A 27,099-nucleotide genomic window follows, 5' to 3' on the forward strand; every position below is an offset into this window, starting at 1 on the left:
GGCAAAAGGAAAACTAATACATTACATAAACAAGTTGGGCATGATTGACATCTATGCTCAGCTTAAGGGGGAGTGTAGAGAAACTGGGCCAGATGGGCCCTAGTGTTTTATCTTGTTTCATTTTCTCTTATGTGTTATATTAGTGTTAACGGGCCTTGTCCATGTGGACTTGTTAACCATCTTTTTTATTTCTTTTAAGTTATGTTTAAGAGTTGGCCACCCCATTAAGGGCAATATTGTAATTGATTCATAATTATTAGTTTAATAAAATAGTTTAGGAGAATGGAGAGAAGATAAATTGAACTCTCTTCTCCTTCACTCTTTTCTTCTTCCTCCTCTACTATTTCTCCTCTTCTCTATTTCTGTTTTATTTTCAGATTTCTATTCTGATTTTATAGGACTGAATCACATCTTGGAGTAGGTTTCTAGATTCTATTGTCATTGTAGAGAAGATGGGCCGAATGGCCCATAGGCTGTTTATTCTTTCTTGTTATTTATGTTTTTCTGTAGTGGGCCTTATTCTGGGTCCATCCTGTCTATATTAAGGTCTTTGTAAATTCTTGCCCAACTAAGGGCCTCCTTGTAATTATTCAAATATATCTTAATAAAATAGTGTTAGGGTGCTGAGAGAGAGTAGGTTCGAAACTCTCATTCTCAGACCCTCATTGCCGAACTCTCAAGCTCTCCTCTCCTCAGTTTTCTTCATGGTATCAGAGCATACCTGAACTTCAATATTCTAGGACTGGAAGCTTAGGCTCGTATTGCCTGATTCTTGGAGGTCATTGGAAGTGCCCAAGACTAGAATCTCTTGGAGAAGTGGTTCGGTGGCCAGGAAGAATCAGAGAAAAAAAAAAGGAAGGGGAACAACTCGGTTCTGGTTTGAAGCTCGAAACTGTAAGTTGTGCTTAGTTTTCTGGTTGTTTTGTATTACTTTCGGCTGTGTTTGGACTGTTGAAGTGTCCGAAAATCTCTGGTTTCTCTGTACTACCTTCAGCCGCCATTGAATCTGGTTTAACCCAGAAATTTCTGGGCTGTTTTCACTCCTTCTTGGACTGTCAAAACTGCCGAAACATCTTTGTGACATGGCTGTGGATTGTTACTTATATTTGGCTGTTTTTGGGGGCTGTACGAACTGTTCTTGAGGCCTTTTTTCTTTTTTGACAGTGGGGTTGTCTCTATTGCCCACACTGTGTTTGTAAAAAGGCTTTTTCAGCAATACCAATTGGTATTTACTCTTCTTGGCTATTTCTTTGGTGGTTACCTTGAAGTCCAGATTTGAAAAGGTACTTTGGCTGAGTGCCTAGAAGTTTCTAATTACATCTTGAAGGCTGAACTCAGTGCATTGCCTTCTTGTGGTCGGCTGAACTTTGTTCTTGCTTGTCCTCATTCAGTATACTTATAGAAGTCATCTGAAATCATATTTGGAGTGTTTACATGATGTACTCCTCAGAGTTTGAAAACAAAAGTGGTGCTGAATATGGACTGGTTCAGGGGACTCCAAGTGATTCCTTATTGACTGTGACCACAGTTAAACTAGATGGAACTAATTATCTGGCATGGTCACAATCAGTAAAGATTTATGTATGTAGTAGAGGAAAGTGGGGGTTCATTTCCGGGAGTAAGAAGGCTCCCCCAGAAGATGATCCATCCTACGAGAAGTGGATGCAAGAAAATTACACTGTCATTGGGTGGCTTGTGAACTCAATGCAGCAACAAATTAGCCAACACTACCTATGGATGAATTCAGCAAAAGAAATTTGGGACAATATTGCAGAAACCTATTCCCAAAAACTCAATGTGGCCCGAGCATATAAATTGAGAAGTGATGTAAAGAATTTAAGGCAAGGGGAGAAACCTCTAGCTGTATATTTCTCAACCCTGAAGTCTCTATGGCAAGAGATTGACCTAATAGAAGCTGTAACTTGGGACACCACCAATGATGCAAAGACCTACAGAAAATTGGTTGAAAGGAACAGGGTATTTGAGTTCTTAACTGGACTAAACCCAGAATATGATATCACAAAACAGAATATTCTTTCCAAGGAGTGTGTCTCATTGTCACAAGCTTATGCATTGGTGAGTAGTGAAGAGAGCAGAAGGGCTGTCCAGGTTCAAGGGGCTGATATTAGTGATCACTTTGCCAATATGGGGATTAAACCTAAATGGAATGCTGGAACTTCTTGTGGCACAGGAAAGAAAGAAGTTATATGTGAGTACTGCAAGAAGCCGAAGCACACCAAAGACAAGTGCTGGAAATTATATCCTAATCTTGTTCCCATTCGGTTTCAGAAAAAACATGATAGTAAAAGATCAGGAAGTGCAAATGTAGTTGCCGGGCCAGATAGTGAAGAGATGTCTGCTTCCGCACAGTTGGCAGCCATGAGAGCAGAATATGAAAAGTTTGGGAAGATGATCAGTCAGCTGGGTGATGTGACCTCTCCTTCCAACCCTTCAGGAAATTCTACTTCTTCTGCATTTGCTCATTTAGGTATAAGGGCTTCTGCCAATCATGCTACCACTTCAGGTAATCTCAAGATCCCATGGATTATTGACTCAGGTGCTTCTAACCATATGACCAATCTGTCTACCTTGTTTGTTTCATATGACTTGCTTCCTGGACGTGATAAAATCACTTTAGCTGATGGTTCACTTGCCCCTATCTCTGGTAAGGGAACCATCAAGGCTACAGATTCCTTGTTCCTACCTTCTGCCCTTCATGTACCTAAACTAAATACAAATTTGTTGTCTGTAAGCAGTTTAACCAAGTCACTAAACTGTTGTGTAACCTTTTTTCCTCCCTACTGTATTTTTCAGGATCTGGAGTCTCAGAAAGTGATTGGGAGTGGCCATGAGGCAAACGGAATATACCTGCTTGATACTCCGGGACAATGCACTGATCATCTTGGGAATGTTGCTCTCGGATCTGTTTCTTCAGAGTTTGTTAGTCGGATTATGTTGTGTTATCGTCGTTTTGGTCATCTGTCTTTTTCTGCCTTGAGTCATCTATTCCCTGAACTATTTAAGGGAATTAGTTTGTCCAGTCTTCATTGTGAGTCTTGTGAATTGTCAAAGCATTGTAGAAACAATTATCCTTTGAGCAATAAAAGATCTTCTTTTCCTTTTAATATTGTGCATTCTGATGTGTGGGGGCCTTACCACTTACCCTCCATGGGTACAAATATTTTATCTGGTTTATTGATGACTTTTCTCGGTTCACTTGGATATTCCTGATGAAATCCTGTGATGAAGTTCCAAGACTTGTAAGACAATTCAATGAATTTGTTCTAACACAATTTGACACCAAGATTAAAATCTTCAGATCTGACAATGCAAAAGAATACTTTGAGAAGAACCTATCCTGCTATCTCTCTGACATGAGGGTTATTCATCAAAGCTCATGTGCTAGGACCCCAGAACAGAATGGGGTTGCTGAGAGGAGAAATAGGCATATTGTTGAAGTTGCAAGAAGTATCTTATTTGCCTCACATGTTCCTACAAGGTTTTGGGGTGATGCTGTTCTTACTGCTACCTACCTTATAAACTGTATGTCATCCAGGGTTTTGGGGTTTAAGTCTCCCTTCAATCTCATTCATTCGGACAATGACCTTTTTCCTGTTCCTATTCGTGTCTTTGGCTGCACCTGTTATGTACATGTTCCAAGTGTCCAAAGGCACAAATTTGAACCCAAAGCTAAAAAGTGTATCTTCCTTGGTTATTCCCCCACACATAAGGGTTATTGTTGTTTTGATCCAAAGTCTTGGGACTCGGTATGTCTCAATGGATGTCACCTTTGATGAGCTTTCCCCCTTTTATGGTTCCTCTCCAGAAGGACATTGTCCACAGGGGGAGGATTTGTCACAGGTGTTTGCTCTTCCTCTTCCTATCCCTATTGAGTCTCTTGATGTGTCTGCTTCTCCTTCAAATGTATCAAGGGTGGATCAGTCGTTCCATTCTCCTTGTCCCCGTACCCTACCTCCTCGTCCTATCCTCAATCCCAAGGTGTATAGGCAAAGATCCAGAAAATGTGTAGGTTGTTTCTCCTACAACACATGAGCCTCATACACTTCCAGTCACAGAAGAGACAACATGTACTATTTTAGCACCTTTGGAGTCATCCTTCCCTGACCTTGATATTCCCATTGCTGTTAGGAAAGGAAAACGGAAGTGCACTGCACACTGCATTTCCAAGCACCTTTCTTACAGTTTGCTTTCACCTTCATACTTTGCCTATCTCTCTTCTGTTGCTTCTCACTCTATTCCCAGGTCTGTGTCAGAAGCTCTTAAGATTCTAGAATGGAGGGATGCTATGAGATCTGAAATCGATGCCCTACACAAGAATGACACATGGGAAGTGGTGGATTTGCATGAAGGGAAGGATCTAGTCGGTTGCAAGTGGGTCTTTACTATCAAATACCGAGCTGATGGCACCATTGAAAGGTACAAGGGTAGGCTGGTTGCAAAAGGCTATACACAGACATATGGGATTGATTATTTGGAGACCTTTGCACCTGTTGCCAAGATGACATCTGTGAGGGTTCTTCTATCTTTAGTTGCTCACTTTGACTAGCCCCTTTATCAATTGGATGTGAAGAATGCATTTCTGAATGGTGAATTATATGAGGAGGTTTATATGTCTCTTCCTCCAGGGATGTATGGAACTGATATGAAAGGGAAGGTATGCAGGCTGAAGAAATCTCTTTATGGACTAAAACAGTCCCCTAGAGCATGATTTGAGAGATTTAGAACAGCACTTGTTAACTTTGGTTATGTGCAGACACAGTCTGATCATACTCTTTTTGTGAAGAGGAGTGGACCTCTGGCAGTATACCTCATTGTGTATGTAGATGATATTGTAGTGACTGGTAATGATGTTTCAGGAATTCATGATCTAAAATCTTTTCTCCATACAGAGTTTGAGATTAAAGATTTGGGGGAATTGAGATACTTTCTTGGCATAGAAGTGGCTCGATCCAAGGATGGGATTCTTATCTCCCAAAGGAAGTATGTTCTTGACTTGCTCTCTGAAACTGGAAAGATGGGTGCTAGACCAATTGCTACTCCTATGGATACGAGTCATAAACTCTTAGCCTCAAAAGGGATATTGTTAGAAGACAAAGGAATCTTTCAGAGACTTCTTGGGAAACTTTTGTACCTATGCATGACTCGGCTAGATATTGCATATGCAGTCAGTTGCATTAGCCAATTCATGCATGGCCGAGACACTCATATGGCAGCAGCAGAGAGAATCCTATGTTATTTGAAGGGCTCCCCAAGAAAGGATATTCTGTTTGCCAAGCATGGTCATATGAAACTTGAAGCCTACACTGATGCTGACTGGGCCGGAAACATTGATGACAGAAGATCTACTTCTGGGTATTGTAGCTTGGTGGCTGGTAATGTTGTTTTTTGGAGAAGCAAGAAACAATTAGTTGTTACTCGGTCTTCAGCTGAAGCAGAATACAGGGCCATGGCACATGGAGTTTCTGAATTATTATGGCTAAAATCATTGATGGAAGAATTTGGGGTTGAATATGACAAGCCAATGATGTTGTACTGTGATAATCAGGCTGCCATCAACATTGCTCACAACCTAGTGCAACATGATAGAACCAAGCATATTGAAGTTGATCGACACTTCATTAGGGAAAGGGTCTCTTCGGGTGAAGTGTGTCTTCCTTTCATCACATCTGAAGGATAGTTGGCAGATTTTCTCACCAAAGGCATTCCCAAGGCAAAACTTCAGCATGATACCGACAAGCTTGGCATGATTGACATCTATGCTCAACTTGAGGGGGAGTGTAGAGAAGATGGGCCGAATGGCCCATAGGCTGTTTATTCTTTCTTGTTATTTATGTTTTTCTGTAGTGGGCCTTATTCTGGGCCCATCCTGTCTATATTAAGGTCTTTGTAAATTCTTGCCCAACTAAGGGCCTCCTTGTAATTATTCAAATATATCTTAATAAAATAGTGTTAGGGTGCTGAGAGAGAGTAGGTTCGAAACTCTCATTCTCAGACCCTCATTGCCGAACTCTCAAGCTCTCCTCTCTTCAGTTTTCTTCAGTCATCCACCCTTGAATCCCTTAAACCCCCCTTCTAAAACCAAAATCTCAGTTCAAATTTGAAGTGGAAAGACTCTAGAAGCAAGCAATGGGTTTCTTTTGAAGACTAGAGAGTGAATAGAGCAAAGGGAATTGGGATTTTAAGGGGGTATCACCTAACCAAACATCTTCTCAAAAAATTACTTTACTACCATTTACACAAACCACACCAAATTTGTGTGAAATTTAAGAAAATAGGAAGTACCTTGTCAATGGCTTTCCAAGGAGAAGTTGAAGCATGAAGTAAGACCTTTGCATCCCATCCATTGCTTGAAGCACCATGAATGCTTACTATGGAATTATACCACAAACTCACCTTCTCTTGAGGCAATGCCACAACCATTTCCCAATTAAAGTAGTGTTCTTGTGTAACAAATTTCCTAAGCCTAATCCCCCATTGCTCTTGGGTCTACACACTATCTCCCACTTCACTAAATGATCTTTCCTCTCCTCCCCTGGTTCCCATAGGAAATCTCTCATGATTTTCTCTAGCTTCCTTGATATTTTGGTTGGAACACAAAAAGTATACAGAAAATAGGTTGGAAGATTCTCTTCAAAGTCGATTTAATCAAAGTAATCATTCTCCCTAAAAATGAGACTTTACTGTGGCAATCAGGCAGCTATAAACATTGTTCATAATCCTATTCAACATGATCGTACAAAACATATTGAAGTGAATTCACATTTCATCCATAGAAAATTGAAAGTGGAGAAATTTGCCTTTTGTAAGATCTGAGGATCAACTTGCTGACTACTTTACTTAAGGAGTTCACAAGCCAAAGTCGTTTGTAAGCTAGGCAAGCCGGGCATGATAGATACGTTGTAAAGGTATTTTGGGTTTTTTCCTTCTTTTCTATTCGGGCGCCCAAGTAAGGGCAAACTTGTACTTTTCTTTTCAAATATAAGAGCAATGTTTCTGGTGTGAATAGCAACAAGAGACACCATTCGTTATTCTTCTCTTCTATTCCTTATCTCTTCCCTTCTCTTTTTCTTTTTCTGTTCTTCCAGCTTCACATTCAACAACTATTCAAATTTGAATTGCATTACCTATTGTCAGACTCCTCTTCAAACTGTCGAGTAGAGGAGATTTAAAACACCACCAAAGCGATCTGGTTCAACTGGGTTTGAGGCATTTAATCCTCTATATCTAATAGCGACCAGTCCACTTAAGTAGCTTTTTGAAGATCAATTAGAAATAGGGCAGGAGAAAGAAAGCTCTATTTGTGACATTCAAAGCGGGCGCTTCTATCACAATGTGTAAACCTGCTCTGATACCATATTTGAAGTGAGTGAAATAAAGAAATGAAAGGAAGAAATCAAGCCAGAAAGTTTCAGGTTGAAGCAAAGAGAATGAGAAGAGAAAAAAGAACTAGGGTTGAAACAGTAGAGATCAAGTATCAGCTTCACTAACTGCTGCCCACATTTATTCATTCACTAATAAAATAGTGAATTACAATTTTGACCCTAATTAAAAGTGAAGAGAAATATCATAAAGTAAAAAAAATGACCCTGCCAACCATAAATAGATAATAAAGAAAAATCTAACAGTTTTTAAAATTGAACTGAAGGTTCCCCAGTAGTTATAGAAACATATGGCCAAACCCCATCTGATGGTCATTGGTTTAGACGTTGATACTTTGTGGTATATCAACTGGGATTTGACACTGATATGTAGGACAAAACTATCATTCACTTTACATAGAAGGGTCGGGCCTCTATAATAGTTTCCTTGGACTTAAGGATATAATTGCAAATGCATTAGTTGATATCTTTGTAATTCTAGGAATTCTTTCTAAACTCTACCAGTGATTATAGAGAATGGAATCAACATTCCAATCTAAGAGTATGGAGACAAGTTATCTCCTAGCTAAACCATAATTCTTAAGAGATAAAAACCCTAATGGATCTCACACCCCCCATAGACTCTTTATATATTTTATTTAGGACTCTCAAAGAGTGCAATTTGACCATCCCTAGAGAGCATATCGAATTGGAACAAAGGTGTTCCCAATAGACCTTGCTTTGAGTGTAAGTGTTACAACAAATGTAAACTCTCCTGTAGAGGAATTGATTGTTTTTCTAGGATTGTGAATGCTAAAATATTTTTCTGATAATATATTCAACAATAAACTTGTTCAGTCTCTAGGACAAAGTATCTATAGATTGAATTTATAATAGTCAAAATCTCCATGGAGATCTTGGGTTTTCTACTGAAATACATTACTTATCCTTGCTTCCTTTTCATCTTCACAATCCTCTGTCTATATCCATGCAAGACTACCCAAAAAGAGATCAGTCATGAGTAATGGCCAGATTTTCTGATGTTCTGTTTTTTTTTTTTTTTTTTTTTTGATTTCTGTTCTATTTTTTACAACCAATAAATTTCATTACAAACAGAAGAAATGCATTAATGGCCTCTAACAAGGAATGAGAACCTAAATAACATTAAGATGGGCATTCAGAAGATTGAAAAGTTAGAACAGAAAAGTGAAACACAAAATATTTGGTCTTAAGAAGACAATATTGAGGTTTAGTCATTATTATTTTTGTAATGATGTTTCACATGTAGGACTAAACAAATTAAAAAAATGTTGGCCAGGTTAGCATTAAGCATAACAAAAATGGACTATAAAATAAGAACATACAATGGTTCATACTTTATAAAAGAAAAAACCAATTATATATAATTTTTTTATTGCAACTAATTTTCAGAACTAATTACTGAAGATGCGAAAAAATTGCTTAGGTAACTAGGCATCTTATCATCATATTACCATTTTCCAATAGGTACATGTGAATCTTCAAATTTAAGATGGACAAGAACTTCTAGTAACAATAGATTGCATATCCTAATCTCCAAGGACAAGAAGAGAGTAAAACTCACAATAGAAACTCTGAACGGACAAAGCTTAGGCTTCCCCTTCCGACCATATTTTATTAACTGGGTTCCTTTCTTTAAAGCAACAAGTGCCTTCAATAAGAGAGAATAAAAATATTTTTAGCTACCTCATAATCATAATAATGCATAATAAAATGTAAAAAAGAAATTCCACAATGATACTACAACATGCATGAAATGTAAATGCTCAATCTTTATAAACAGAGTTACCAATATTCAAGATGATACTACTGAACTAAGAAAACAACTCAAGTGTGTCCATATCAAAAACTATCAAGTTATTTGATGTAATTCTTTTACCAAATGATCAAATAAGGGCATAGAGGCAGCTTGATGGATAAGCCAAAAGGTCAACCATGTGAGTTACTTTTTTATGTATCTCGTTTTATTTTGTTTCTTTTTGCTTCTTTGTACCACACTGTTTGGTTATTAGGTTTAAATTAATCTTCCAAATTGATATTAAACAGTTTCATTTGATTCATTTGGATGTAAGAAATCAGTTCCTGAAATAAATTCTAAATAGATGACAAGAAGCTGACACAGTGAAAGCAACAAGACTGTGACAAAAAGCTAACTGAAGTGGAGGCCACAAGCAGCTGCCAAGTAATTGACAAAAAGGAAGAACCACCAAACATCTAACAAAAGCAAAAGATACAACATGCAGCTGACAAAAGTTACTTATGAAGAATGTTAGGTTGAACCTTTTTCATGTATTGATGGTTTGGCTGATAAGAGTTCTTATTAGCCTGTATTTGAGTTTAAGTTGTTATGTACTGGGCCTGTGTTAATGGGCCTAAGTTTGTTTAGTGTTTTAAGTTGTCTGGGTGTCCCATCACTAATCAGGGGCATTCCAGTCATTTCCTGTAACATTGTACTGTACTCTAATATAAATAATAGTACTGTCGACTGGGTCATTCAGTTCAACATTCTCAGCATCTCTTGGTCTTCTCCTCTCTTCTACTGCTTCGGCTACAGCATTTCAGCTTTCATGGTATCAGAGTATTAAGCACCTTCCTGGTTACAGCTGACGCCATCTCTTCTCTCTTGCTGTCTTTCTTTTCTTTTTTTTTTATCTGGGTTGCTGCCGTGAAACCCTAGGGTTGTAGGAGAACAACACAAGGTTCGAACCTAGGGTTTCCCTTGGTTGTAGGGCGCAAGGGAAGTAAGACCCAGAAGCTGATGTCCTACTAGACTGTTTCTAGTAGTTAGTAGCTATTCGGCTACTAAGAGAGGTCTGTATAGGACAGACCTAGTTGAGGACTGATTTCAGCAGTCCTAGTATTGGCCGTAAGGGGGAGAACTCTCTTTACAGTTGCAGTACTCGAAGCTCAAGTGAAGTCTGCATAGCACAGTGGTGGAGAGCCCTCAGTTTCAGGTCGGTTACCAGCCCAGAACACCTCATTTGCTGCTGTAACTGAACTGCTTCAGAACTGTGACAGTCTCGGCAAGTCTGAAACAATGAGCTATCAGAACCTTCTTCAATCTTGCAACTAGTCTCTTTTTCAGCACTGTGATCACTTCGGCCAGTCTTAAACAGTGTCATCTACACAGAGGCTGCAGTCAAGATGTCTTCAATATCCGGAGAGGTTTCTTCTAGGGATAACAGACCTGCTGCAAGGTCTTCAATATGGAAAACCCTAATCTGCACAGCTTGCAGATTACAAGTGTGCTGCTGGGTGAATACAACTTCAGGGAGTGGTCCGTTTCTGCAATGATTTTTATTACTTCCTGTGATCTCATAGGCTACTTAGATGGGAACAAGAAGGAACTTGAGGTTGGCAGTGCAGAGTATGCTGTGTGGCGCAAGGAGAATGCCACAGTTATGTCCTGGTTGCTTGCCTCTATGACTCCTCGGGTTGCCAGGACTGTTCATCACTTTCCTACAACAGCCAAGATTTGGGAAAAGGTGTCTAAGACCTATGGACAGAAGAAAAACAATGCTAGAATCTACAGATTGAATCAAGACATTGCTGCCTTAAGGCAAGGGGATATGACAGTTGCAACATACTTTGCAACTCTGGAAGGTCTTTGGGAAGAACTTGACCATCACTTGATATTGGATTGAGAAAATGCCAGGGACAAGGAGAGACATGATAAGTAGATTGAAGAGAGCAGAGCCTTTAAGTTCTTGGCTGGCCTGGACCTAGTGTATGAGGGTATAAGGTCACAAATTCTAGGGAGAGATGAATTGCCCGAGTTACACCATGTTTATTATCTAGTGAGGAATGAAGAAGTCAAGAGAAAGGAGATGCAAGTTGACTCTCAGACTCAACCAACCGAACAATTTGGAGAACATTCAGCCCTAGTCTCTACTAAGGGAAACAGACATCCAGATAGAAGCACCTTAAGTGCACTCATTGTGGTGGTGAGAGACATGTAAAAGAAAAGTGTTGGGTCCTGTATCCTCACCTGAAGCCAACTGCATTGAGAAAGGACAAGAAGCAACAGAAGGGTCATGCGGCAAGTGGGAATCTTGTCACCAACAACAATGGTGACAACTCACAGAATATACCAACAGTGTCTTCTTCTCTTATGGGGCAGGTTGCTGATTCCTCTGGAGCTGGTGCTTTGGGCTTCACTGCTAGTGAGGTAGAGGTCCTTCGCCGGGCATTAGCCCGTCTAAGGAATAATTCTTTTGCTTCCACCTCTCTTGCCAGATCAGGTACAGTCTCTGCCTTTAGTGCAACTAGCTTTATTGATTCTACTTCTTGGGTTATTGATTCTGGTGCAACTGACCACATGACACATATGTCTTCCTTATTCTCTTCATATCATTTGTTGTCTGGTTAGGATAAGATGAGAGTTGCTGACGGGTCTTTCTCCACCATCTCTGGAAAGGGGGTGGTTGACCTAAGCAAGGACCTATCTCTTAAATCAGTTCTACATGTTCCCAGTCTTAACTCAAATTTTTTGTCCGTTTCAAAACTTACCAAAAATTTGAACTGTAGTATAACCTTTTTTCCTACTCATTGTGTCTTCTAGGACAGATTGACGAGGAGAACGATTGGGAGCGGTCATGAGTATGGAGGCCTCTACTATTTTGATGCAAATATCGGTTCAGCCTTACAAGCATCTGCTGCTAGTAGTCCGGAGAGTGTGGAGTCAATAGCTAAGTTGCATCTGTGGCATGCTAGGCTAGGTCATTTGTCTTTCTCTTCATTAGAAATGTTGTTTCCTGAATTGTTTAAGGGCATTTCAAGTCAGAGTTTAATCCGTGAAGTATGTCAAATGTCAAAACAATGTAGAACTATTTATCCAATTTCCAGTAATGAAATTCGAGCTCCTTTTGATTTGGTTCATTCTGATTTTTGGGGCCCTTCACCCATTGTTTCCATTGATGGCTTCCGTTACTTTATCAGTTTTATTGACCACTATTCTCGATGCACATGGATCTACCTGTTAAAAGGATGGGATGAAGTACCATGGATAACTATGGCATTTTGCAAGATGATTGAAACATAGTTTGATAAGAAGATTAAGCAATTCCGGTCAGATAATGCTGCTGAATATTTTGAAAAATCCTTGAACTTATTCATGGAAGATGCTGGCATGTTACACCAATCATCCTGTGCTAATACCCCTCAGCAGAATGGGGTTGCTGAGCGCAAGAATAGACATCTATTGGAGACAGCTCGAGCCTTATTATTCCGGCACAAAGTTCCCAAGCAATACTGGTCTCAAGTTGTACTTACTGCATCATATCTGATAAATCGGATACCATCTAAGGTGTTGGGTATGAAAACCCCTTTCTCTGTTTTGTGTCCCACTCTTCCAGACTTTCCTCTTCCTCCACGGGTCTTTGGTTGTATATGTTTCATACATGTGAAGGATCCAAAGAAGACCAAGTTGGATCCTAAGGTTACGAAGGGAATATTTTTGGGGTACTTTCCTACACAAAGGGGTACAAGTATTATGATCCTGTCTCCAAGAGAAAGTATGTCACCAAAGATGTGGTCTTTTTTAAGTCTCAACCATATTTTCAGTCTTCTATGAATCCTCTTCAGGGGGAGACTAGTGGGGTGGAAGAGGATTCTCATTCTCCCTCCTTTTTTGTTCCCCTATCTGCCACAGGACTTCCATCCTCTTCTTCTACTCCTAGTTGTGGCATCCCGGGTCAACCTAGTGAGGCTCCCACTGTGCCGATTACCTCCCCTGATGCTGCAGATGTCCCTGAAGGCTCTAGTAGGCAACAAAAAGAGATACTCACATACAACAGAAGGAAAAAGGACCCTTAACCTCATGACAACAACCAGTTGGACTCGAATTAATCTGTCTCTGCAATCCAAGGTAATTCCAACTCACATACTTTTGATTTGGATCTTCCTATTGCTCTCCGTAAGCCTATCCGTTCTTGTACCACCCTGTATCCCATTGCTGATTTTGTTTCTTACTCACATTTATCTCCTGCCTATCACTCCTTTGTGTCTGCTCTTTCCTCTGTACATGTTCCTTCTAGGTACTCAGAGGCCGTGTCTGATCCAAGGTGGAAAGAAGCTATGAATGAATAGATGAAAGCCCTAATGAAAGCAATAACTTGGGAATTAGTGGATCTGCCAGAGGGGAAGAGCACTATTGGGTGCAAGTGGGTGTTTACTGTAAAGCACAGAGAGGACGGGTCCATTGAAAGGTACAAGGCCAGACTTGTGGCAAAGGGGTTTACTCAAAAAGAAGGAATTGACTACAAAGAAACCTTTGCTCCAGTAGCAAAGCTAAACACAATTCGGGTTCTATTGTCACTAGCAGCAAATTTTTCATGGGAACTTCATCAGCTGGATGTGAAGAATGCCTTCCTAAATGGTGACCTTCATGAAGAGGTATTTATGGAACATCCACCAGGCTATGACTTTGGTAGAAAGGTGTGTAAATTGAGGAAAGCATTATATGGTTTGAAGCAGTCTCCTCGTGCATGGTTTGAGAGGCTTTGTGGGGCCATGAAGAAAGTGGGGTACACTCAAAGCGGTGCAGACCATACCTTGTTCATAAGGAGATAGGATAGCAAACTTATGGCACTCATTGTTTATGTGGATGATATGGTAATTACCAAGAATGACTTGGAAGAGATAAAAAGACTGAAGAAGTTTTTAGCTTCGGAATTTGAGATCAAAGACTTGGGCCATTTGAGATATTTTCTTGGGATTGAAGTTGCTAGGTCAAGAGAAGGAATCTACATATGTTAGTGGAAGTATGTTCTTGACCTCCTAGAGGAAACAGGCATGATAGGGTGTAGGCCAGCAGATACTCCAATAGAACAGAATCATGGCCTACAGGAATCAGTAGGGGAGGACTACTGTGATAAAGAGAGATACCAAAAATTGGTAGGGAAGTTGATATACTTATCTCTCACTCGGCCAGATATTGCTTATGTTGTGCATGTTGTCAGTCAATTCATGCACTCTCCAAAGATCCCTCATATGAAAGCAGTTGAAAGGATTCCTAGGTACTTGAAGACTTGCCCAGGAAAGGGAAATCTATTCAGGAAAAACAATAGAATTGAAATTGAAGCTTATACTGATGTAGATTGGGCTGGTTTTGTTGGAGGGAACCTGGTCACATGGCGCAGTAAGAAGCAAAATGTAGTTGCTAGATCAAGTGCGGAAGCAGAATATCGAGCTATGGCTCACGGGGTTGCTGAACTCCTATGGCTCAGGACCCTTCTTAATGAGCTTGGCAATAACGTTGAGGGTCCTCTCAGACTGTATTGTGACAACAAGGCTGCCATCAACATTGCAAATAACCCTGTGCAACATGACAGGACAAAACATATTGAAATTGATCAACATTTTGTTAGAGAGAGAATAGTCTCAGGAGAACTGTGCATTCCTTATACTCCATCTGAGCTGCAAATTGCAGATGTATTGACTAAAGGGTTGGCTGCAGCAAAGTTCATGGACCTTCTTGGCAAGATAAACATGATTGACATCCATGCTTAGCTTGAGGGGGAGTGTTAGGTTGAAGGTTTTTCATGTATTGATGGTTCGGCTGATAAGAGTTCTTATTAGCCTATATTTGAGTTTAAGTTGTTATGTACTGGGCCTGTGTTAATGGGCCTAAGTTTGTTTAGTGTTTTAAGTTGTCTGGGTGTCCCATCACTAATCAGGGGCATTCCAATCATTTCCTGTAACATTGTAATGTACTCTAATATAAATAATAGCATTGTCGACTGGGTCATTCAGTTCGACATTCTTAGCATCTCTTGGTCTTCTCCTCTCTTCTACTGCTTTAGCTACAACATTTCAGCTTTCAAAGAACTCTCACAGAGTTTATATATACTCTTGTATTTTATTCTTTTGAGGTAATGGAATGTTGATTATTCTCTTCAGCTTAATGAATTTGTTTACTAACTGCCAACCCTTCTAGCACAACAATATCCCCAGGTTGAGTGATTCTAGGTTCTCTCTTTTCTCTTTATGTTCTCTCTAATTCTGCAAGCAGCAGCTACAACCATCAAGAGCCCAAAAGTTAAGTTTTAAGGATGAAAGAGGTGGTCATGAGCTCAACTGAAGGTACTATAGACCGACTTAAGTTTTTAAATAAATGTTTGGTTGGTCATTTTGTCAACTCAGAACCAGATGTTGAAGAAGTTTGGAGTTGGCTTGTGACTGAATGGAAGCTAAGTAGGCAATTCTAGGTGAGAAGAATCGGCGCGAGGTTCTTTCTATCCTTGAGCGCGAACAAGTTCAAGTCTGGGATCCAGAGTTAAGATTGGGGAGGTGGAATCCTCTCGTCGGTGCACTGCGAAACGTGGGGCCTTCAAGTTTCGTCTGCATTAACATTTTCAGCATTCCTCTCCATGCCTGGAGTTTCCAAACTTTCAGGGATATTGGTTATGCTTGTGGGATTTTTAGGTTCATTGATTCAAGAACTTTGAATTGGAAGAACTTAATGAGTGCACGTATCTAAATTGAGGTGGAGGAAATTCATCTTGTTCCAGCATCTCTTTTTCTTCACTTTGGTGGAGAACTTTTTGATTTAAGAGTGGTTATCGAAGGTACTTACCCTGGCGGTTGACTTGATATCCTCTCCTTGAGTAAGGAGGAAGGAAGTGTATCTCAAGTTCCATCTGATTCAAGAAGGTGGAAGTTGAAAGACTACTCTTAGAGATAGTTTCAAAGGATGAAGATGAGGGTAGTTTGGGAATAAAAAAACATCAGTTTTAGTGGGGTTGATACGACGGCTTTGTGGACTTTTGAGACTTTGGGAAAGGAAAGAGGAATGATTTGGGGGAGAGCTTGAAAAAGGAGGGAGGCGGGGCCCACTCAGTGTCAAGTGACAGGGGTGTTGGAAAGTCTCTTCAAGGGGTGTCCTACGTTGGAGAAGGAGACATCACTGGGGTCCACTCACCAATGCCTTTATCAATTCATGCGAGTAGGCCTCATGTCCCATTCAAGGTAGAGGTTAATAAAAGGTTTGCAACTTCTATTGACACAAACCGTAACCCTGGCTACAACGAAGTTGCTTTGGTAGTTGTGATCAAAACTTGGGAAAATCGGTGGTTTTAGAAGCTGTGAGTCTAGTAGGGAACCCCATTGTGTCTCAAATCTCTAGAAACATCATGGGTGACTCTGGTCATTGTGATAAAAGTAGTAGAGCGGTAGAAGATCTCGAAGATACTTTTCCAAAGAAGAACTCTAGGCCAACGTCCAAGGCCCCTCTCTTGACTAGAAAGGAAATCAAAATTAATGTACATAGGGAGATTCACAAAGAAAAGGACATTGGTCTGACAAAGAAGGAGAATGATGCCAGTGGGTTTGTTGTTGCCACCCTAGAAGGAGACACTGCTCCTGGTGTGGTGGAAGAAAAAATGATGGTGAGGAATTTTGTTACCTATTCCAGTTCGAAGATGAGGTTGCTAATGTTGCTGATCTTCATATTTTTGAGGAAGTGGTTATCGAGAAGTTAGGTGCAGATTTGGGTAGGAGGGGGAGGCTAAGAAGGATTTAATTGGAACTGACTCTGTGACATCCAAAAAGGTTTGAGGAGCCTCTGGAGTTAGATGCTCTCATACTGTTCATGTAACCAAAGTTTTTTCCCGACCGAAGCTTGGTTTGGTTGGGTGTAGGCCTACGAAGAACTATAAAAGGGTGTATAGAAGAAGGAACAATAAAACCTCTGAAACATTAGAGAAAGCTCTTGATATTGAGAACTCTTAGAGATCCTCGAACCCGGGTAAGCAGCTGGGGGTTGGTCATCTTGTTGGTGCTCCTGAAAAGGATTCCAATTTTGGTGTTAGAGAACCTAATAAATGTCTCAAAGAGGAGGTGGAGAAAATCGGTGTTGTCTCTTTCAAGGCAGTGGTCAGAAAAGATGTAGAAATTGATAAAAGTTGGGTTTGTTTTTTTGGGGAGGTGAGGACTTCGCCTTAAAAGATTTTAAAGAGTTTGAGAGGAAGAAGAAGGAAGAAAGATCAAGAAAAGGGGTAATTGGAGGAGGGAGAGATGGGACGAAGATGGTGACAACCAAGAGGAGGTTTTTGATGGGGAAGTTTAGCTTGTCTCTTTTGCTAGTTTCTACCAAGAGGAGGTTTTTGATGTTAGACAGTTTTGTATGCCCTTAGCTTCAATCAGAATGATGTACTTTATGAGTTTATTGTAAATGAATAAAGGTGCATATTTGATTCATGTTCCCTTGGTATGTTTCTGTGTAATACCCTTAAACTAGACACCGAATGAGACTCGTGTTAGTTTAGAATGTTCATAGCTAGTGGGTCGGTCTGGGGAGACCTATCCTGACAAGGCTGACACTATGGTGCCACCAAGTCGGTTGGGGTGGCCTGTCTCAGCTGCCAGGGTGAGACCCTAGGCACATACAGTGTAGGATTAATTGAATCTATGAACTGGACCAGATTTCCAGTATTTCCCTGGACCTTGGAGATTGATGGGCAAAACTGGAAAGTCACACCCGACCCCTAGACTCTATTATGATATTGCACTAGGTGTCGGATCGGGATGTCTTTGATGTACCAATCAGTGAGATCCTTAGCAAGGGTCAAAACCTGGGTATGTTGGGACAATCCGAGAATTCATCTGAGTGGGTGATCATAGTGAAAGGATCAGCCCCTTTGTCGGACAAAGGTAATGATCGGGGATGCACTCTCACTGATGGAAACCAAGACTGCCAGCAGCCGATTTCAACCGTTGAGATTTGTTTTTGCAAAGTATATTTTATATGAGATATAAAAGTATATATATTATGGTTTCTAAAATGTTTGCAAAAGGTTTTAATTCCCGGGATCCATATAAGTGGAGAGTGCAACACTGTTCCTAGCAGCCGAGGGAGAGGTCCTCTCTTGTCGGGCAGTGTATGATCATTATGGGCTGAGAGGTTAAGTGTAAGACCATTGAGGATAATACCTGATGGGCTAATCTTGCATCTGCCCACAGTCCCTGGGTGTTACAAGGTGGCTTGGCCCAAGGACCACTTTGGGTAAGTGTTGGGCCCTTAGAGCCCATTCGATGGGTTTCAGGGGGTGCACTGTCTTTAACAGTGTATTCGGCCATGCCTTGTAACAAAGGCTGGGCTGAACCCATGTGGCTGATGTGTAGATCAATGCTTGGGTCCCACGCCATACAAGGAAGCCCAACTGGGCAGCAGTTTGGAAGGCTTTTTGAGTACATAACCTTAAATGGGCCTTAAGCCCATTTCGAACTGGGCTGATTTGATCAGTCAATTAAAGGGGGCGAATTCTGAAGTGGATCAGCTAATGGGATTGGGCTTAGACCCTATCCACTTAGAGAGTCCAAGATCTAAATGAGATTTAGATCTGGAAACCTCCTAATTAGATTAGGAGATGGCTGATCTGATCTGCAGATAAGATAAGGACTATCCCTCATCACTTAAAGGGACTTCTAACCCAAATATGATTTGGATTAGCAACTCCTAATCTGATTAGGAGCTGATCCCTTTAAGATTACAAAAGAAGAAAGGGGCGGCAGCCCTTTTAGAGAAACACACAACATATTTTCTCTTTAGAGCAAAGAAAGAGAGAAAGGGAGATTTCCTGCATACTGCGAATTTTCTCCTGCCGCCTCCTTCCTGTCATTGCCATTCCTTTTAGTTCGATCTCCAGTTCTTGGGAGAAATCAAGATTTGATCTTGATTCCAATTTTTTGGGAAAAGGTTGGTTGGAGCTGTACCCACAAGCCATCCAGTTGATTCTTGCGAAGGGTCAAGTTCTTTTGAAGAACGTTGCTGATTCTGCTCCACCCTTCACTGCGCCATCTTCAGTGGGAGCAGATTTTGGATCCTTCCTTGGGCGTGAACACCTCCATTGGGAGATATTACTTCTCCGTATCAGGTATAAATCTCTCCTATTCCTTTTGGTTCAGATCTGATTCAGTTTAAGGTTCAAGAATGATCTTTGAAAATATGACTTTCTAAATAGGGAATGTGACTCCCAGTTGAAGGGAGAGAAAAATTTTTGAAATTCGCCCCTTATTCCGCAATCTTTGGGCGTCAATGGGATGGATCTCTCATCCCTTCATTTGATGAGGAAGTTTAGTTTGTCTCTTTTGTTAGTTTCTTTTGTGCCATGTGAAGTTGTCCTTTTGTTTTTGGTCTAGTTTTTGGTGCCAGAGGAGTTAGTTCTATTGTTCTTTTTGGAGTCTGTCTACTGTTCTAGTGTAAGAAGTGTCGGAGTCGGTCTTTCTTCTCTCAGGTAATTTCTTATCACCTTCCTTTGTATTGATTTTTAATTTAATTAATTTCATCTTTACTTTTCAAAATAAAAAAATGATTTCATTAGCCTTTCTACCACTAGAATAACGCTTCCTAAATCCTTACCCCCACCTTGAACGTTGGTCTTCCCGAATTTCCAACACTTATTCTTAGTTTTGACCACAATCAAGACACATTTTGCCAATCTTTTGCTTTCATATTACATTAAATTGATAAATCGTTTTGCTATAAATCCTCACCATTGGCCATACAAAGGATACATCAAATGGGGGAAAGACACCTATTTTGTCTCTTTCTCTGAATGAGATAAAAAATATTGATTCTTTCAAGGATAACTTCCCAACAAAAACCACTAACCCTGGGAGGAATAGGTTTGCTCCAAACCTCTTTAATAGGAAAAAGGCACCAAGGAAATGTCTATAGGTTAGGTCAAGGCCAAGAAAAAGGAAGCATAGGAGAAGACACCAGAAGAAGTAGGGCACCAAAACCAATAATCATACACTAAAGGATTCAAGAATACCCCATCCAAACTATGAAGTAAGTCAGAGACACAATTTTATTAGCATCTCTATGTCCCCTCCTAAGCCCTAAATTCCAAGCAAAGCCAGAACCAGAGCTAGAAAGCACTAAAAAAGAAGACACAAGCTCATCCTTGAGGTTAGACAAACTAAAAAGGGATGGGAACTATTCTTTCAATGGAGAGTTCCCCAACTATACATGCTCACATAATTTAACTAGGTTTCCAAAACACAAGTTGTATTTAGTGAAAGGTAAGAAAAGAGGTCAAATGTCATGGATGGATCTCCAAGGTGAAACTCTTGTTACTCTAGCCCACAAACCAATGTCCCAACCATCAGCTACAAGCCCATGCTTATAATCATCTTTGCCCATAGTTTTGACCTTTTCTGTTGGTAGTCTCCATAACCACTTACTTAGCAGAGCCAAATTCCTTTTAGGGATGTTGCCTAAACCTAGACCACTGAACTTCTTACTTGTACACACTACCTCCCAACACACTCTATGGTCCTTCTACTCCTCTCCCCCATAAGAAATCCCTTATCAGTTTTTCCAAACTTTTACTTACCCGTTAAACACTAACAAATAGTACACATGCAAATTCACAAAGTGTAGATCCAATCAAGGTAATCCTACCCCAAAGACAGGTAACTTTTCTTCTAGGTGGCCTTTACTAATGGCACAACTATTACAACACATTCTCCAACTCTAGTCATTCTTTATAAATAGTGTTCTAAACCTGATCTCCTTCCTATGCTTCGTATCAGAGGGCCATATAGGTCATGGAAATGGGGTCGAAGGAGATCAAGTTGTATAAAACTACAAGGGGAAAGATAGGGTATATCAATGGTAAGATTAAGGAACCTAAGTCTGGGAGTGCAGAGTATGACAAGTAGAACTAGGAAAACAGAATGGCAATGTCACGGCTTTTAGTGTCTATGCAGCCTTATGTGAGAAGAAACTTTATATGGGTTGACACAACTTACAAAATTTAGGAGCATGCTAAGTCTACTATTCTAAACAATGGCACTATGCAAATGGAAATCCCCACCGAATGGAGTGGTAAAATTGAACTTATGGTAGCTGCCAAGGTAACCCAGGGCCATCTGGAATTGGAGGGATTCTAAGAGACAAAGACAGCAATATGTTGTCTCTTTTCTCAGGACCAGTGGGTGAAGGTGATTCTGTAAGGGCAGAGCTACTAGCAGTGGTACAAGGTATACAGATGGCTAGTCAATTAGGAGTGAGCAATTTCTTAGTAGAAGGAGACTCCAAGGTAGTAGTGGGCTGGCTGAATAGCCCAAACACAGTTTGTTGGGGCTACATGGATCTGGTAAAGAAAGTTGAATGGATGACAAGAAATATGACTGTTAGGTTCCAGTGGGTTAGCAGATCAGCAAATGTAATGGCTGACTCTCTGGCCAAGCAAGGGCGTCAAGGAGTGATCTGTTTTGGGCTAATTTGTAATTTGCTTCTCAGGTTTGGGCATGTTTTAGTGCTTATGATTCAGTCCTTGGGGGAGGTAACATCTCGTGCCTCTTCCTAGGCTGCATGTATTTCTGATACTCATTCAATAAAATTACTCTCATTTATCAAAAAAAAAAAAAAAAAAACAATGGCGCTATGCAAAGATTTATCAGTTACAAACAGAATCGCCTACTTGCAAACAAGGGGAGGGGAGTCTTTATGTGTGCTACTTTGACTTTACCTTCATCAGAAAGGATGAAGGTGTGATGAGGATGAGGATGCCAAGGCTTACAAATCTCTTGTTTCACAGCAATGGGTGTTTGTTTTTTTTTTCTAGGCCTAAACCCTATATATAAGTTTATTAGGGTACAGATCCAAGGAAGTAAGGACCTCTCATCTGTCCAAGAAGTGTATGCCCTTGAGGAGAGTAGGAGAAATTCGATGAATAGTTTTGAGGAAGAATCAATGGCTTTAGTAGCTAAAGGGAATGTAGGTACAGGTGGTGGAAGTTCTTTTAAGAAGGGGGATTTCCAGAAGAAAGTAGATGACAAGGATAAATTGTGGTGCGCTTATTGCAAGAGGTCTAGGCATACTCCTGATACTTTTTGGGAGTTGGGACCTTCATGGGAAGCCAAAGTGGGCTTAGGAGTTAAGAAATCAAGTTAAGATTAAGAGTAAGAAACCAGGATGGTAGGGTCTAGGGAAATTTAATGCAACATATTTGGCTTCTCAGGAGACTCAATCGCCTACTACTATTGTGAGTCGAGAACGTCCTTCTGGTTTTGATCCCAGGTAAGATATTATTAATTTGTTTCATGACCATTTGGAGTTGTATGGTAGGGCAATTATTTACATCGGTTCTGCCACAATAGGTAACTCTGCCTTCGCGTTTACGTCAGGTAACTCTACCACAATTTTCCATATTCTCCTTGGATAATTAATTCAGGGGCCTCAAACCATATGACTAGTAAGTTAAATTGTTTTCGGTCCTACCATCATGTTTCTGGCAAGGAGAAGGTGAGGCTACTAATTGTTCTTTCTCCACCATAGTTGGTTAAGGAACCATCTTCCTTCCCTTTGGTCTTACTCTTTCTAACGATGTTCCAAATTGCCTATTAACTTGTTTTTTGTTAGTAGTATTACAAATTTGTTAAATTGTTCAGTAACCTTCTTCCCTTCTTCTTGTGTGATATAGGACTTGGCCTTGGGGAAGATGATTGGTTAAGGTAGTATGGTGGACGGCCATTACATGCTGGAGAATAAGGCTAGTCTTGTAGTCACAGAGTCCAAGAGTCAATTTAGTAAGAGTTAGGTCTATTTATGGCATAGTCGTCTTGGTCATTTATCTATTGAGTCATCGAATATTTTGTTATGGAGTTGTTTAAGTCAATTTCAGTGTATAAAAATACATGTCAAACTTGTGAGTTGAGCAAACATCATAGAACTCTTTTTTCTTCAGGAAATATTAAATCTGAGTTTCCTTTCCATATTGTTTATTTTGATGTTTGGGGCCCTATTACTTTGCCTTCTAAATTGGCTATAAGTACTTCATTACTTTGCCTTTTGATGCGATTCAGGGATAAAGTGCCAAAAATTGTAAAAGATTTCTAATGAATGATTTTTACCTAGTTCCAAATTGAAATCCAAATCTTCCAATCTAACAATACCATAGAGTATTTCCATAGTGACCTTGTAGAGTTTTTTGTTTCATGTGGATCCCAACACCTCAACAAAATGATGCTACAGAAAGAAAAAACTGCCATCTTCTTGAAGTTTCTTGTGGATTAATTATATGAATGTCCCAAAACTTTTTTGGCTAGAGGCTATTTAATATGATGCATATCTCATCAATTGTATGCCATCTTGGTGGTTGGAGTATAAGACCCCATATCAAATCATGTTTCCTAAAACTCTTATTTCTTATTTTTATACACGTGTTTGGGTGTAGTTATTTCGTTTAAGATTTGTCCCCCCACTTGTGGTAAACTTGACCCTCGTACTATTCCTTGTGTCTTTCTATGGAATCCCTCTTCTCAAAAGGGTTACCGGTGTTTTGATCTCGTTTCTCGGAAGTACTATGTTTCTATAGATGTGTCCTTCTTTGAGAGTGACCTTTATTTTTCTATTTCTCCTCGGGGGGAGAGTAGGGCTAAGAAGCAACATTATCAAGTTCAACTTCCCCCTCTTTCCAATCCTCCACTGTTTTGTGTCTTCTTTCATCGTTGCAAGGGACGTTGATCATCCAGATGCAGTATCACCTAGTAGGAACTCTTAATCCCATTGATGTGTCTGATCCTATGGCCATTGACATTCCTACTATTGATGTCTTAGACCTTCCTATTGCTCAAAGGAAGGGATTTAGATTTTACACTACTAAGCTTTCCATTTCTTATTTTGTTTCTTATGAGAACATCTCATCTTCTTTTCGTGCCTTTCTCTCTCCAATTAATAGTGTCCCTATTTCTAAAAATGTGGCAAAAGCTCTGTTAGTACCTGAATGGATAGATGCAATGAAAGAAGATATCAATTCTTTACACAAAATTGGCACATGGGAATTGGTGGACCTTCTTGAAGGAAAGTGTTTCGACTGCTGCTACAGTAACCCGAACCAGCAAGAGGAAGAAGAAGAAGAAGAGGAAGAAGAAGAGAAGAAGAAGAAGGAAATGAAAGGACTGTCGAATCTAGTGGGTAAACCCTATTAGTCAACCCCTTAATAGTAATTAGTCTCTAATAATTTCTACAAAGGCTAAACTGCCCTTACTTAAGTGTGGGGCAGAGTGTCTCTAATAAAACTGCCACATAAGCATACAACTTAACAAAGATAAGATGACTAAACTACCCTTATTCGGCTCACTTTAACACACCCCCTCAAGTTGGAGAATATATGTCATATAATCCCAACTTGTTACATAGATAGTTCGCTTTCCCTGAGCTTAGAGCTTTTGTAAACAAATCTTCCCACTGATCATTCGAGCCCACATGTTCTGTGCTTATCTCTCCAGCAAGAACCTTCTCCCTCACAAAGTGGCAATCAACCTCTATGTGCTTCGTTCTCTCATGAAAAACAGGGTTGGATGAGATATGGAGTGCAGCTTGATTGTCACAGTACAATTTCATAGGTTTATCCATGTGGAACCCAATTTCTTGTAGAAGATTCCTCAACCACACTAATTCACAGGTAGTGTGTGCCATGGCCCTATACTCGGCTTCAACACTGCTTCTAGCCACAACTGTCTGCTTTTTACTCTTCCACGTCACAAGATTTCCTCCAAGAAATGTGCAATAGCCTGTAGTAGATCTTCTGTCATTCATTGAGCCTGCCTAGTCTGTATCAGTGTACCCAACTACTTCAAGTTTTCCTCCTGGTTTATACAATAGTCCATGGCCTGGAGCTCCCTTTAGATATCTTACAATTTTAAGAACTACATCCCAGTGAAGTATATATGAGGGTTATGCATGAATTGGCTCACCACACTAACTGCAAAGGAGATGTCGGGTCTCGTGATAGTCAGATAGTTCAGCTTCCCCACTAGTCGTCTATACCTTCTAGGATCTTCAAATACTTCCCATGTATCATTGCTCAACTTAAGATTTGGTTCCATAGGGGTCTCAGCCGGTTTTGCACCTAACAGTCCTGTTTCTTCCAGTAGATCAAGAATATTTTCTTTGGCACAGATTTACACCTTGTTTTGACCTGGCAACTTTTATGCCCAAGAAATACTTCAATGTCCCAAGGTCTTTTGTTTGAAAATGATTTTGCAGAAATACCTTTAGTTTGTCAATCCCCAATTTGTCACTGCCAATAATAACAATATCATCCACATAGACCACTAATAAAATCTTTCCAGCTTCTGAGTCATAGCTGAACACTAAGTGATCAACCTGGCATTGCTTCATTCCAAAACTCTTCACCACTTCACTAAACTTCCCGAACCAAGCACGCGGCGATTGTTTCAACCCATAAATTGCCTTCTTCAATCTGCACACCTTACCATCCTCCCCCTGAGCAACAAACCCAGGTGGTTGCTCCATATATACCTCCACCACAAGATCACCATGAAGGAAGGCATTTTTTATGTCAAGCTGAAACAGAGGCCAATCATACATAACTACCTGGGAGATTAGCACACGAACAGAGCCAATCTTAGCCACTGGAGAGAATGTCTCCATGTAATCCACTTCATACAACTATGAGTAACCTTTAGCAATGAGCCTGGCCTTCAGACACTCCACACTACCATCTGGCAAGTATTTAACAGTATACACCCATTTACAGCCCACAACATGCTTACCAGGTGGGAGAGTAGTGAGCTCCCACGTTTGAGTATGTTGAAGAGCAGAGAGTTCTTCCTCCATGGCCTACCGCAACCCAGGTGAACTAAGAGCTTCTTGGACATTGTTAGGTATGGAAATAGATGACAAAAGTGAAACAAACTAACAATGTGAGGTGGAGAGGCGAGATAATGAAATAAAATTGGAAATGGGATGGAGAGTAGAACTGCGTTAACCTTTTCGTAAGGCAATGGGTAGGTCAAGTTCTGAGGGTTCAGCAACAGGAGCCACGATAGGATCCGCAGATAAGGTAGAAGCTGGAGGAGGGGCCGGTGTCATTCGACATGTATACACTTGTGGGATTGGTGGTCGTTCAGAGGTGATCTGCACTGGATGAGATGATGAGTCTACTCCAACAGCAGCATCCGGAACTGGATCATTGACAGGAAGAGGAAGAGGAAGTAAGGGTGGAGAAGAAGGTGCTTCAGTTCCTGAGAAGAAGGGGTCAGACTCAAAAAAGGTGACATCAGGACAGACATAGCACTTTCGAGTAATGGGATTATAACACTTGTACCCTTTTTAAGTCCGAGAGTAGCCAAGAAAGACACATTTAATGGAGCGTGCATCTAGCTTGTCTATTCCAGGACTCAGATTGTGGACAAAGCACACACAGCCAAAGACACGAGGAGTTAATGGAAATGGAGATAAAGTGGGGAACAAGATAGAGAAGGGGGACCGACCATGAAGAATGAAGGAGGGCATCCGATTAATGAGGAAACATGCAGTGAGTACAACATCACTCCAAAACCGTTTAGGAACATTCATATGATGAAGAATAGACCGAGCAGTTTCAAGGAGTTGACAATTCTTTCGTTCAGCCACCCCATTTTGTTGAGGAGTGGATGCACATGAGGTTTGATGAATAATGCCATGCTGTTCTAAATACTGTTGAAATGAAGTAAGAAAGTATTCACGACCAATATCTGGACGAAAGACTTTGATTGGAACACCAAATTGTGTACGTATTTCAGCATGGAATTTTTGAAAAATGGAAAATAATTCACTTCTTTCTTTCATTAAGTAAATCCATGTCATCCTTGAACAATCATCAATAAAAGAGACAAAATACTTATACCCATTATAAGACTCTATTTTGATCGGGCCCCAAACATC

General features: G+C 40.3%; 1 protein-coding gene across 3 annotated transcripts in view; it reads right to left on the reverse strand.

Annotated features, from left to right (window-relative positions):
- LOC104601488 (PH, RCC1 and FYVE domains-containing protein 1-like) overlaps positions 1 to 27,099 on the reverse strand; it is a 147,619-nt gene that overhangs the window by 73,933 nt on the left and 46,587 nt on the right. For all 3 annotated transcript variants that reach the window (XM_010264844.3, XM_010264843.3, XM_088898278.1), the window contains exon 4: positions 8,983 to 9,069. In XM_010264844.3, the coding sequence (XP_010263146.1) occupies positions 8,983 to 9,069 (87 nt within the window). The remainder of the gene's footprint in view (positions 1 to 8,982; positions 9,070 to 27,099) is intronic.

The sequence above is a fragment of the Nelumbo nucifera genome, chromosome 2, assembly GCF_055504915.1.
Source record: "Nelumbo nucifera cultivar China Antique chromosome 2, China Antique-T2T, whole genome shotgun sequence".
NCBI lineage: Eukaryota > Viridiplantae > Streptophyta > Magnoliopsida > Proteales > Nelumbonaceae > Nelumbo > Nelumbo nucifera.